The sequence below is a fragment of the Zonotrichia leucophrys genome, chromosome 27 (assembly GCF_028769735.1).
Source record: "Zonotrichia leucophrys gambelii isolate GWCS_2022_RI chromosome 27, RI_Zleu_2.0, whole genome shotgun sequence".
NCBI classification, from domain to species: domain Eukaryota; kingdom Metazoa; phylum Chordata; class Aves; order Passeriformes; family Passerellidae; genus Zonotrichia; species Zonotrichia leucophrys.
In genome coordinates, this window is record NC_088196.1 from 3,120,368 (window position 1) to 3,134,816 (window position 14,449).

The 14,449-nt window shown below is 44.5% G+C and overlaps 1 protein-coding gene across 8 annotated transcripts in view; it reads right to left on the reverse strand.

The window, feature by feature from the left end:
- The window catches only part of ATP6V0A1 (ATPase H+ transporting V0 subunit a1), a 31,302-nt gene extending 18,202 nt beyond the window's left edge, over positions 1–13,100 (reverse strand). For 5 of the 8 annotated variants that reach the window (XM_064733860.1, XM_064733859.1, XM_064733863.1 and 2 more), the window contains exons 1-11: positions 12,975–13,100; positions 12,657–12,798; positions 12,484–12,562; positions 11,463–11,560; positions 10,825–10,953; positions 6,481–6,584; positions 4,682–4,808; positions 3,116–3,198; positions 2,411–2,504; positions 916–1,128; positions 182–332 (exon numbers count right to left, since the gene is read on the reverse strand). In XM_064733860.1, coding sequence (XP_064589930.1) covers positions 182–332; positions 916–1,128; positions 2,411–2,504; positions 3,116–3,198; positions 4,682–4,808; positions 6,481–6,584; positions 10,825–10,953; positions 11,463–11,560; positions 12,484–12,562; positions 12,657–12,773 — 1,195 coding nt within the window. In that variant the 5' untranslated portion in view covers positions 12,774–12,798; positions 12,975–13,100. The remainder of the gene's footprint in view (positions 1–181; positions 333–915; positions 1,129–2,410; positions 2,505–3,115; positions 3,199–4,681; positions 4,809–6,480; positions 6,585–10,824; positions 10,954–11,462; positions 11,561–12,483; positions 12,563–12,656; positions 12,799–12,974) is intronic. The other 3 variants (XM_064733862.1, XM_064733861.1, XM_064733858.1) reach the window with 1 other exon arrangement.
- Positions 13,101–14,449: the final 1,349 nt, after the last annotated feature.

Consider the following 14,449-nt stretch of genomic DNA (forward strand, 5'->3'; position numbering starts at 1 on the left):
GAAAAGACAAAATCCCCAATTTAGCAAATATAATTCCTCAGCTTCCCCTCTGCTACTGAAAGCTGATGAGTTTACTAGAATTCTCTATTAGAGATTTCCAAACAGGACAGGCAATACAGATAAACATCACAACTAAAAAATTTGAGACAGAAATCTTGGATTTTTCTGCATCTGAATTTACCTGGATTGATTTCCCGATATGTCCCAATGCCATAAGCATCAACAATGTTTTGGAAGCCAGAAGTAAACTTGTTAGTTTTGTTGTATGTGGGTGGGGTTTGATTGGTTTGCATCCTGTTTAAAATAGATGGGACAGTGGATCCGCTGTGCTCCTGGTAGAGAAAAACAAAGGGAAGATCAGCAAACCCACCCTCAGAGCACTGGAGGATGAAGTCCAACACAGCTGTCCCCATTTGGAAAACTGCAGATTTGAGTGTTTGCAGTGTGCTTGCACATTGAGACACTGCAGCAGCTCAGGAAGGCTGCCAGGATTCCACTGCTCTCCACTTTGTGCAGCAGGAGTAAAGGTGAATATTGTGTAGGACAGACAAAAAACCAAAAAGCAGGGGGAAGAACTTCAAGAAACTCAACTCTCTTGACTATCTGAGCAGAGGGTGAGTTTGCCAACATCCTGGAGAGCTCCTCTATCCAGACACCAGGACCACAGAGCCCAGCCAGCGTAACTAAGCCTCACACAGAGTAAAATCCTCACCATTCCAGCCTTCACCCTAACTTTAAGCTTCTCACAATGTATTTGGTACTTCTTTTATCTCTAAGCCATCATTCCTGCATGCTAAATAAGCTGTCCTCTGTGATTCCAGCAGCCCAAGGGATGGTGCTCAGAGGCTCACAAACCAGAAAAGGCAATGAACAGTGAACCCATGAGGTGCTGCCACAGGCACAGCATTTACTCACAGTGCCTCTCCTGAGGGCAAACTGGATGGAATCCAGGTCAGCAACAGGACACCACACTTCAGCAATCAAGCACTTCTGTGTCACATCGATGTTGCACAGGTTCAGGGTGTGGTAAATGGCCTTCATCTTCCTCACTTTGATGAACCACACGCGGATGTTTTTAGCAGCTGCCTGCAAAACCCTCTGCCGGTGATCCTCAGTTTGGTTCAGCACCTTTCAGACAAGCAGGACAAAGATGAGGCCAAATCATGGGCCAAAGACCAAGGTGCACCAACAAGAGAAGCTTTCCCACAGAGGATGAACCACCAGCCTGCTCCCCCACCCCATGCCTGCAGTCTGTGATGCAATAATTAGCCCTCACAGTAATTAGCTGTGCTGAAAAGCTTAAGAGCTTTTTCCAGCGACACTTTCTGATTATTTTCCTCTTCCAGCTCCAAGGTCAGTGGTTGTTTCAAACAATTAACTGTGCCAAGATCACAGGGAACAGTTTTACCTCCACCCAGGTTAAAAGAGCAGAGAAGAGCTCTGCAAGTAAAGGGTGTGCTGCCTTGAAAAAACACACTAATCACCCTGAAAGAGTTGTTTACTGAAGGGAAAAGGAGAAAGTGTTTCCTACTGAGGGTGTTTTCCAACTGGAACATATGAAACCCAGGCCAAGTCAGATTTCCAGAGTGGAAAGTCTTAGATTGCAGGGAATGTGAGGACAGAAGGCACATGCAGCTTACAGCAGTTACATTGCTTCTGAATTCCTGTCTATTTTAAAATATCTTTTGAGCTACACTGCACAACTCCCTGCTTGAGACAGTTTCTGTATCAAATAAGCAGGTCATATTCAACCCTTTTTTCTTATAGTTTCTGAACCTTTTCTCGATTTTTGTTTCAAAATCCCTTAAATCTTTCTACATTTTCACATACTGCCCTTCTTTTTTGAAGCAAGCACCAGGTATGTCAGAGGTGGCACCCACGAGATCTGGGTACTAATTACATTTTACCAACACAGGCAGCTGCACAAGAGATTAGCTGTAAAGCAGAAGCTCTTCAGGACAGCACAATGTGAAAATATAAAGACAGGCAGAAAAAGGAAGAGCTAAATTAATGTCAGCATTGTTGCATCTCAGCTTGAAAAATGTTTAAATGTTTTCAAAGTACTTGCAGATGAAGCAGACAGTTACACAACATGCTCTATGGGATCTCCCTATATGAGTTCCTCTTTTCTACCTGGTGTGGAGTTCTCTGTAATTATTTGTTTATAATAAATTGCTTAGCCCTCCACCATCCCAAATCCTGACACAGAACCAACTGAGCAGTCCCCAAACACCTCTCTTGCACTGCTGGTCTCAAGCTACCTGAAGGTGAAAACAAGGTCATATCACAGGGGTAAAATCCTCCTGTTCTAACAGGATCCAAAGTTTCTCAATATAAATTTCAACCACATCATTAAAAAAAAAAAAACCCAAAACAAACAGAGAAAGGTCATTGGCCCCAATTCTTTTACCATCTGAAGATCATCAATTCTGGTGTTGACACCAGAAGCCATTTCCTTCCTCTCCTGAGGTGTTTCTGGGCATGGGTAGAGGGATGCCCGGAACCTGCAAGACAGGGAAGCACCTCAGTGACAGAGATGGAAAGAAAATCAATCACTCAGGGGTGAGCCAGAGGCACCTTGAGAGAAGTTTCTGATCAGCAGAGACTGCCAAGCACAGCTCCATCCCTACATCAATAAGTCAAAACAGAAAAGTAGAAGTGCTTTAGGCCAAAGCAGAAGCTGAGTGCTAAAGAAAACAGAAGTGGGAGAGAATCCTCAGCTCCCTGTGCTGCCAGTGTCTCCAGGCACTGTCATGAGGCTGGGCAGCCATCCAGCCCAGGGGAGATGCTGCCACACCAGTGCAACTGCTGACAGAAGCAGTCATTGTTGTCTCCACTGTGAGAATATCCCACTGGTGTCCATCAGGCCTGCCCCAGGAATCACCACTGCCTTGGCTTCCTGCATTCCCTAGCACAGCAGTGGTGTACTTTGAGCATTACAGGCTGGGGAGTGGCAAGTGTGACTGTAAAATGTGTTTCAGTTACTTCTGGCACATTTAATATCTGCTCCTGCAGCCACTGTGAAACAGGGAGTTGAGAAATATCAATATAAAGTCATGTCAATGTGTTTCAAATAATTGACAGCTGCCCAGCTCTCAATTACAGACTTTCATACCCTTCACAGATCTTCTTGACTCTGTTCTTCAGCTGGTCACCTTGGAAGAAGATGATAAATACAGATTTGTGCACATAATCCCCCTAAAACAAAGGAGAGAATTGTAGAAATTAGCACTGGGTAATTACCAGAATTCTAATTTTCCTTTCACTGAGTCTGTCCATCAGAGCTCAGATATGCACAAAAGGTCAAGAAATGTTCCTGATTAACACTGAACAGTCACAAGGAGGGCAATTTTCTCAGCCTCAGTACAGAATACTTGCACTGTGCTTGTGTTCACTGAAGCAAAATGCCCCAGGTTATCCATTATTGATTCTATACAATCCAGTAAACAGGAAAACCTGGTAAGATCTCCAAAAATAACAAAGATTTTATCAGCACTTAGTGCAGTCAGCTCACCTAAAGAATCAAGCCAAAAGAGTGAATGAAGATAAGAAAAAGTGGATTTTAACCAGTGTGGTTCCCAGGGAGACCAGAGGCACATTCCTTGCACAGCTGTGTCAGTGGGGGCAGCCAGGGCCCCTTTCCTGCATTTGTTGACAAGTTATTGTTCTACCTTACTTAGGAAATTTTAACATAATGTTTCAAGAATAATTACATTAGGTGTAACCTCAATTTAAGGAAGTTCTGCACAATAAGAACAAAGTCTGTCCTAGCAGACAGATGATTCCACAGGTCAGCTACCAGTGGTTGGGGGGACAAGGGAACACAACAGCCTCACATGAGAAAGAGAGGCTCTTACTGAGCTCAAATCCACAACCCTGAAATTAAGATTCTCATGCTCTAACTGAGCTAGCTGGTTGTGAGGAAGGGGCTGTGTGGGTTTGCTTTCTGGAGGGGCCCCCTTTTGGAGGTTTTCTCCCAAATCAGGACAAATTCTGGTGCCCACATGGGGTTCAAACCCATAACCCTGAGATTAAGAGTCTCATGCTCTAACTGAGCAAGCTGGTTGTGGGAAGAGGCTGTGTGGCTTTGCTTTCTGGAGAGGCCCCCTTTTGGAGGTTTTCTTCCAAATTTACCCTAACCCAGGACAAATTTTGGTGCCCAATGTGGGGCTCAAACCTACAACCCTGAAATTAAGAGTCTCATGCTCTAACTACCAGCTGTTGCACGGAGGCCGTGTGGTTTGCTTTCTGGAGGGGCTCCCTTTTGGAGGGGTTTTCTCCCAAATTTGCCCTAAACCCCACCAAAATTTGGCACCCAATGTGGGGCTCAAACCTACAACCCTGAAATTAAGAGTCTCATGCTCTAACTGAGCTAGCTGGTTGCACGGAGGGGCCATTTGGGTTTGCTTTCTAGAGGGGCCCCCTTTTGGAGGTTTTCTCCTAAATTTGCCCTAAACCAGGACAAATTCTGGTGCCCAACGTGGGGCTCAAACCTATGACCCTGAAATTAAGAGTCTCATACCCTAACCCAGGACAAATTTTGGCCCCTGAAATTAAGAGTCTGATGCTCTAACTGAGCTAGCCGCTTGCAGGGAGGGGCCGTGTGAGTTTTCTTTCTGGAGGGGCCTCCTTTTGGAGGTTTTCTCCCAAATTTACCCCAGAGCAGGACAAGCCCCCTTACCGTGACAGGGTCCTCCAGGGGGTTCTCGATCTCGGCCTGGCGCAGGAAGACGTTCCCGCGGCACACGCGCCACAGCATCCGCTCGAAGGTGGGGATGCGCTCGCGGTTGATCACGCCAGCCACGAACCTGCAAAGGGACAGCACGGCCTGAGGGGCTGCACCTGAACCCCCCACAGCCAGCACAGCTGCCAGCTGGGGGCTGGAACCACACCAAAAGCTATAAAACCCCTGTTTTAACGTTAGTTCTTGCTGTTGCATTTGTATTTTCTGAAAAATCCCTTCGCCCGGGATTTTTCTCCTGGGAAGCTGAGAAGCCTCAGAGAAAAATGAAAACAATAATTATCTGATTTGCTTCTCCTGTGTTGTGCTCATGTGGAATGTGTTTGGAGGTTGTTTACCCACAGGTGATTGTTTCATTGGTTTAATGTGAATTTTTTTGACTCATTGGCCAATCAGGGCCAAGCTGTGTTGGGGCTCTGGAAAAAGTCACGAGTTTTCATTATTATCTTGTTAGCCTTCTGTAAGTATCCTTTTTATAGCATCCTTTTTATAGCATCCTTTTTACAGCATCCTTTTTACAGCATTCTATAATATAATATAGTATCATAAAATAATAAATTAGCCTTTTGAGAACATGGAGTCAGATTCATCATTCCTTCCTTCATCTGGGGGCAACACAAATACAACAGAGGGCAACGAGGCTGGTGAGGGGCTTGGAACACAAACCCTGCAAGGAACAGCTGAGGGAGCTGGGGGTGTTTAGCCTGGAGAAAAGGAGACTCAGAGGTGACCTTTTAACTCTCTACAACTTCCTGAAGGTAGTTGTAGTCACCTGGGGGTTGGTCTCTTTCTCCAGGCAGCACTGACAGAACAAGAGGTCACAGTCTCAAGCTATGACAAGGGAAATATAGGTTGGATATTAGGAAGAAGTTTTTTACAAAAAGAGTGACCAAGTACTGGAATGGTCTGCCCAGGGAGGTGGTGGAGTCACCATCCCTGGATGTGTTTAAGAAAAGCCTGGATGTGGCACAGGGTGCCAGGGTTTAGTTGTGGTGTCAGGGAATGGGTTGGACTTCATGGTCTTGAAGGTCTTTTCCAACCCAGTGATTCTGTTAATTCTGTGAATTAAGCAAAATGGAACATCCTCTAAATACACAGAGGTAACACACAGCAAAACAACTGCACAGAGCACAGGCTCTGTTTTTTAACAGAACGAAATAAGCTTTAAAAAAAATATAAATTACTGCTTATAGGAGAAACAAATACATTCAGATATACAGTTTCTAGCTTTCATTCCCCTACAGTCCTGGTACTTTGGCTGCAAGGGTTACAGCAGCCATAGCTGGCAGTGACAATGTCCTGGGCTCAGACCTCACTGGACCAAACCCCATGTCCAGATAAAGTATTCCACACGTACAAGGAAGCCTGGAAGCAGCTGATAAAGAGGATGTAGAACTATACAGTTATTTCAGATCATTATGTGCCCACAGTAACTACAACTTTCAACACAGCTCTGAGATCTCAGGATGTCTGAGGAAACAAACAGATAGGCTTACACAGAACAAACTGGGTTAACTGTTTGAGAGAAACTTGAAAGAAACAGTTTGTTAAATGTGGAGAGAAACTTGTGAAGCACAAACATGAACTGGGAAGTGAATATTTCCTTTTCCCCAGGAAAAGAGCAGAGAGCAACAGCCAGTTTTAGATCAGCTTTCATCTGCTTGGTGTGGAAAGTTTCTACAGCTGTGCTCAAAGCATTGCTGATAATCCCTGATCCAGCAACCCTGAACTGCAATTACCCGAGTCGGAGCGGGGCACCTCTTCCCATCTCACTCGGCTCCAGCAGTGAAGAGGATTCCTCCAACAGGTCTGGATCCGCCATCTGCTGATGATGCAATTCAGCCTGAATTCACAAATCAATTAATATCTAATGAAACCAGTTAGTGGCATGCAGGGAATGAGGAGCCAGGAGATAGTTGTGGGAGACAAAGAAAGAAAAGAAGATAGGAAAGGAAAGAAAAGGAAGAGCAAACGTAAGACAGCAAAAAGAAGAACAAGATGACAGAAAAGACAGCAAGAATCACACATGGAAGGAGAAAAACAAGAGGAAAAATGGAATGGCTCAGCAGGGCTTCCATACAAGAAAGGCTTGAGGATTGTTGCAACAAAGGGGTTGGGAGATATGTAAGTCTGAAGAAAGGCAGAATTCAAAAAAATAATTCAAGTTTTAAATACAAGTGATGTTCCCAAGAACCATTTTTAATGGCACAAACCAGAGAAACACACTTGACTCACGTGTTTCCCCAGATATTAAATTAATTTATCCTTATGGCTCACCATCAGACACAAACACTGCTCAGAGCAGGCTGGCAACATGGTTCATCTCTTGGCCAGCAAGGCACTAAAACAGGACAGTTTTACACTGTCCTTCTTTGCAACCAATTTGCAGGCTAAAATTCTTAGGAATATACCTTGTAAGTGTCAGAAATTCAGGTCAAGGATGCTCAAATCATATCCTCTTGTGCACCATCTTCACACTTGTTCAACCCCGCCTCACATTTAGTTCTACCTCTGCAGCTTATAAAATGAAATGCCAAAGATTACAGTTCCTGGGCACAACCAGAGGGCCAAAGTCTACCCTCTGTGCAATGCAGGAGGTCTTTCCCACAAAGCCACCAAGGGAACTTGTTAAATCACACTGGAAGGCAGAGTTTGACCCAAGGACACATCATACCCACACACACACACAGAGCACAGCCTTGCAAAACCTGTGGCAAGTGTAGTAACTTAGCCCCAGTCTCTGTATTTGGGCAATAGTTGTGTCAGTGAAAATCTCCCCAACACTTCACCTGCTACAAATCAAAGTGTTTGCCATATACAAGAGAGTTTTTTGCAAGGCTGACACCAAAAGCTGCTCAACTGCTTGTACACACACTTGCTGCAGCTTGGGATGTTACATGAGGGAGGGAGCCTTTCACTCAGCTTGGAAAGGCAACACAGAATTCCTGATCCTTTCAACTTAAAGGAGACTTGTTGCAACATCAAAAACTGAATGGAAATTCAGTTCACAGAGAACACAACTAAAATAAGAAAGTTTGGTACCTGAAAATGAAACACACAGACCAAACATCTCAGTGACTGTTTGACATCTCGATTTCAGGATGTTGAAGAACATTAAGTTACAATTGTTAGAGGCTTGTATTGTATTTCCTGTAACCAAGACACTGTTTGTGATAATCTTTTGTGATGTGCAGCACATTTTAGCAGATGACTCATGAAAAAGGAAGGACAATGTGACACCTTTGGACTTGCCTCACCTGAGAGAGAATTTGTTATATATGTTTAAAATTAGCTTGGCCCATTTGAGCTCTGTGTCCTTTATTCAGGACAAGTCCTGCTTAGAGGGCGTGGAATGACAAAGCAAAACAGTTTAAAATAAACGTGGATTAGACTGTTTACCTAAAAGAACACATTCTTTTGCAAGGATTATTTGCTTTACAAACTCCATGTTTCTTAAATTCATTTCTCAACAACTCTGATTTGATGAGCACAACGATTCTAGGAAGGAAATTGCACAGCAGCAGCAGCTCTGCAGCAGGATAGTTAACTAAAACACTGCTGGGGGATTTAATAGAAGGAAAAAATTGAGACTATGTGGAAATGGAAGAACTATCCAGTTCCAGTGCAGGAAAACAGGATTCTGGGAAATCTACTTTGAATATGAGTTTTTGCCAGCAGTGAGTGAAATGTTATTGTGGAATAGTTTTACTATATGAGGTTGTTCAGGATTAGAATCTCCCAAGCATTTCCATGACAGTAATCAAGGAGCATAAAACAAGAGCTTTCATTATTAAACATTTTTAAATAGCTTATTGATCCCCTGATCAGCATCCAGATCAGCACCTTAATCTCAAAAAAGGTTCATTTTCTCCACTGATGATTGCAGTCCTGCCCTGTGACAGTTCTGGATGCCCAGTGCAAACCCATACAATTCAAGCCCCTTCCAGGTCACAAACAGGACAAAAATCAACGTTCACAAGAACTAAAAAGGATTCATGTCACCACCTATTAACCCAGAGCCAGACAGAAGTGACAGATGCAAAGCAAACAGAGAAAAGCAGATGGCAGAAGAGTCAGAGGGAGGAAGAAGGGACTGCATGCCATTAACCGTTACTTTTCCAGTCTTCTTTTACGCTCACACTCTGGGCAAAGCTCTCAGAGAAATCTCTCCAGCTCATATGGCTCTTCATAAGCAAAGACAAGAAGACTGAGAAAAGGAGCATAATCATCAACATGGTGTGTTGGAACAAGAAATGGCTGCTTGGGCTGGAATGGCCACAGGAAGAACAAGGGGACATTTTGCCACCCTCCCTCCCACCGTGTTCAAAGTCTGGAGAGCAAAAGCCAGGCATGAAGGAATTGGAGAGTCAGCCATTTCTTGTGCAACTCATTACTATGAATAATACAGTCTTAATTACAAGTTATTGTAGTCTTCAAGTGTTGAAAGTGCTGTGCAAGGGCAGCATGGAGGAAGTTGGCCACTCTGGGACGGTGAGCAGAGGCAGCTCTGGGCTGCTCAGGCTCCCCCCAGCACAGAAAGCTGAGGCAGGTTTAAACTGTCCACACTTGTATTTTACTGAACATCACCTGTGAGCTGTTCTGTTTGCTTTTATCTAGAGCAGCACATGTTATTTAGTGTGTTTTGTCTTATTAGTACAGAAAACTGTTAAGAGAAACAGGACATATCTAAGCTTTCTGTGGCTGCTTTGTGTAAGGCTGTGGGTGATCTGCCATGGACTGTTTAGAAAATTGATTTTGATCTTTAAATTTAGCTTGATCCCACCACAGATGAAGAAGAGCAGTGGGCAGAGAGGCCAGTAATGAACAAGGCCAGGATGGATGGGGCTTGGAGCAACCTGATCTAGTAGATGGGGATGAGCTTTAAGGTCCTTCCCATCCCAAATCAGTTTGGGACTCATTCTTGATATAGAAGTGCTCAGCACTTGCTTTTACATGGTTCTCACAATAGGCAGTGCTACTTTAACACAGCAAAGTAATGGATTATCAGGTTAATCCTGTTTGTCCAAGGGACACTTTTAAGTGAACACCCAACACTCGAAGACAAAGGGGTTTTTGTACTAAAATCAACCCCACAACCCAGCAGCCCTCACACCAGCAGCACTATCTGTGTCAGCAGTGACTGTGACTGGCCCAGGACCAACCCTGGTGCCTGAACAGGCAATATCTTGTGCCAAAACAACAAAAAACAAACTGTTAGATAAATGGCCTGAAGTGTGCAGGAGTCCAGCTCCACTTGACAATAGCCCTTGTAAAAAGCAGGAGCCATTTCCGTTAAGAACTCTTTGATCAAATCCTGAGATTAGAGGATACAGGACATCTACTCAGCAAAAACATGTCCTGAAAAACACACAGGAGCTCTCTGAGAGAACTGCCAAGACTCTTGAGATGCTTCAGCTTTACAAGGAAGGGTTATGTCTTCTCCCAAGCAGGATTTATGTCAGTGCCATGAATGACATTGGAGAAGCTGCCCTCAGGTCCAGTGGGAGTTGCCAGTTCCTGGCCCAGATGGTATCTGACAAAATGTCCAAGACTTTAAATGTCAGCTTTGCTCCACAACTGACCTCTGAAAGCTTCAGGGTTTGATCAAAGGCTCAATTAATTAATTAATTAATTAATCTATTACATCAGTGGACTTTGTATTGTGACCCTGATGAGTCCCCACATAACACTTTAAAGGCTGAAGAGAAATTCAGCTCCATTTTAATTCCTCTGCACGTACACCAAAGAAATTCTGACCCACTGGGGACAGTGCTCACTGCAGCACCAAATTTTGGGACTGTTGATGTGCTTTCAAAACTACTCACATCTTAATTATTTTACACAATTATCAGACAAACCATTGCTTAACTAGAACAAGCCCAAATCAGCATTGTGGGAGGTAAATCATGGGTAGCTATGTGTACTGCATGAAAAATGGAAAACAACTTGTGCAGCTTTCTCAAACAAAGCATAAAATGACCCTGCTGTCCAAAACAGCAACTAAAATATATTTGAGAATAAAAATGGTAATTTCTGTGAGAAGAACCAGCTCCCCAAGTGAGCAACCCCACCGGTATTCTGACCTCATCAAAAAACTGCTGAGTTTTACGCAGAATAAACTTTAATTCTGTCAGCTCCAAGAAGTTTCTCTTCAGAGCCTCCTGGTTGGTGTTGATTTCTTTAAGCTCATTTTCAATTTTCTCAAAGTTGGCCTGGGAGATGTGAAAAGGAGAAAGAAAAAGGAGTTAATTCCATAATTAAGTGCTGTTCAGCACACACAGAGGCAAGGGAGATGCTTCACATCCCCATCCAATTTGCATTTTACACGTTTTACAGGATTTACAGGTGCATCTGCAGCCTGCTGTGGCACAGACCCACATCTGCCACATCTGCAGACTTCTCACACTCAGCCAGACTTTTATGGACTGGATTGACAGAGCTTCTTCAAATCAATAAAACTGGGATAAACTTTATGACCCACCACCATAAACCTTGTGGTCCCAGGAGTTTTTGGCTCATTTCAGTGGTGAAATTCCTGCTGAGGACTCTCAGTTCTGTATTTGGACAAGGTGAGCTGGCAGAACTGCTTTCAGGGACAGCTGGAGACTGAATTAATGCCCCCCTGCCACTAAATCCTTCAAGCATCAACCCACAGAGACAATTTCCCCCATTTCCATCCAGAATCAAATGCTAGTTTAAGTCTTATCACATCATTCATTACCTCCAGGTCAATCATGTCACGTGGAAAAGGCACCTCTGGGTTTTCACCAGTGTCCATGATTGGAATATTTGCCTTTTTAATCTCCTTCTCCACAAACCCTGCAGAGAAGCATTCAAAGTGTTAATTACAGATATTTCAGTGTCAAACTCTTCTCCCAAACTGCACCTGGCCCCAGCAGCAGCTGATTCCTTCACCTCCTATTCCAAGGTGTCTGATTTAGCCAGTTACCTTTCCAGAGGTGGAGCCCTGCCTATGCCCTCATCCCTGTGAAAAATGTGTATTTTATGATTGGCTTTTTATAAATATTAAAATGAATTTTATATATGTTATGTCAGAAAGTTATGCTGTATTAATTTTTTTAAAGTAGTGTGTTAAGTATAGTTTTAGGTTATAACATGTTAAAATAGAAACTATGTATGTGGGATATTTTTTTAAAGAAAGGAATTAAGTACTCCTACTGAGATAGGAGCCACAGGACACCTAAATCTTTCAGAGAAAGAGAATTTATTGTTCCATTATCAGAAGAAATTAATTTCTTCCCACCTCGCTCAGCCCTGAAGACACCTTAGGATTCAGAGGAAGAAGCTGACACTGCCCAGACAGAATCCTGTGTTTGAATGGAATTTATGCATCATGGATGAGGTGCATGAATATGCAACAGGCTGTTGCTTTTAAGGGTTAATCCTCTGTTAATGTGGATCCTTTTTTGGGCTTATTTTGCCCAAAAAAGGTACCTGGACTGTCTGTACCTCTTTGTTTCTATTGTCTCATATTGTCCTAATCCAAACTGTCCAAATTTTATTATTCTAATTATATTGCTATTTTTATAACCATTTTATTACTATTAAACTTTTAAAATTTTAAAAACAAGTGATTGGCGTTTTTTACACCCCTCTGCTCTGTTCCAAACGCTGCCTGCAGCTTCAGCCTGCCTTCACTGTTTTTTTTTTTTTAATTTATTTTTATTTTTTTAACCAAAAGCTGCAGAGTCAGAGCCACATCCACCCCAGCGGGAACGTACGGAGCTTTCGGTCCATCTCCTCGCACCGCCGGACCTCATTGACGAATTTTCGGTGGAACACGTTCACGTCGGGGTTCAGCTGCAGGGAGAGACACGGCACTGAGCAAACGCCCGCCGCACCGGGCCCGCTCCCGGGGCTCTCCCGGTGCTCCCACCGCCCCGGGGACACTCACATCACGGAACTGGACCTTGCCCAGCTCGCCCAGCTCGCTGACACAGCAATAGGCGGCCTCGGACTGCAGGAACAGCTGCGCCAGGGTCATCTCCTCGCTGCGGAACAGCTCCCCCATGGCGGCGCCGCTCCCGCCGCGGCCTCTGCGGAGATGGAGCCGTGAGAACCGGGCCGGGGGGGACGGAGCGAGGCCTTCCCGCCGCCGGCGCCGCGCCACAGCCCGGCTGCAGCGGGAGCCCGGCGCGGTGTCCGCACCCCATCCAATCTCATCCCGTTCCCATCATATCCAGCCCCGTTCCGTTCCGTTCCCCGCCATTACCTGCCGCCGCTCCCGCTGTCGCTATCGCCGCCGCCGCCGCCTGACCCGAGCAGGCTCCCGTCCCCGCGTCACGCGCACGTCTCCTGGCGACCGCGCGCGGCCCCGCCCCGGAAGTGATGATAAGGCGTCACAGTGCGTCCCGGGTATAACGTCATGAGCGGCGTAGTGACGTCACCGTGTGAAAAACTACAATCTCTCGTTTTTAGAATTTTAAAAGTTTAATAGTAATAAAATGGTTATAAAAATAGTAATATAATTAGAGTAATAATAATTTGGACAATTTGGATATAGGGCAATATGAGACAATAATAACAAAGAGTTATGGACAGTCCGGGTACCTCTTTCTGGGCAAAATAAGCCCAAAAAAGGACCCACGTTAACAGAGGATTAACCCTTAAAAGCAACAGCCTGTTGCATATTCATACACCTCATCCATGATGCATAAATTCCATTCAAACACAGGATTCTGTCTGGGCAGTGTCAGCTTCTTCCTCTGAATCCTAATGGCATCATCCTGCCCATCTAGGTGGGAAGAAGTTTATTTCTTCTGATAATGGAACAATAAATTCTCTTTCTCTGAAAGATTTATGTGTCCTGTGGCTGCTATCTCAGTGCGAGTCCTTTCTTTAGAAAAAAAAGTATCTTACATATCATAGTTTATTTTAACATTATGTTATAACCTAAAACTCTATTTAACACATTACTTAAGAGAATTAATACAGCATATCTTTCTAACATAACACATATAATATTCACTTTAACATTTGCAAAAAGCCAATAATAAAATACACATTTTTCAGTTTCTAACATTTTGTTATAAGCTAAAACTATATTTAACACACTATTTAAGAGAATTAATACAGCATTACTTTCTAACACAACACATATAATATTCATTTTAACATTTGCCAAAAGCCAGTGATAAAACACACATTTTTCACACTGCTGTGGGGGCCCAGGGTGCAATCCTGTGATCCCAGAGCCAGCAGGCCCAGGGCAGTGGGGACAGCGAGCAGTCACGGGGCAGGGACACAGCAGGGAAAGTGCTGACTGCTGTGGGCATTGTCAGTGAACAATGGCCCTCTGCATCCGTGGGATGTCGGGGTTGCCCAGTTGGATCATTTCTGGGAGGAGCCCAGTGGCAAAGGCTGGCAGCAGGCTGGGCCTGGCAGGAGTGCTGAGGGTGAATACCCCTTGTCAAAGTGTGGAATGACGGCAGCTGCCACCTTGCCAGTGTGCCCACAGCCTTCCCAAGTGGCAGCCCTGGCCGTGGGCACTTGGTTCCCTCTGGCTGAGCCAACCCCAGAGCCAGTGAAGGCTGTGGCCCAGGGTCACTCCCAAGATCTGAACTTTTCCTTCTCCACATTCCTGGCGAGTTCAGCTGCCTTGTTGCAAGGCCTGGTGGCACCTCCCACATGCTACCCTGTTTTGAATAGTTTAGGGTTTTTGCCACGAAATCCACGAGTAATTTGGGC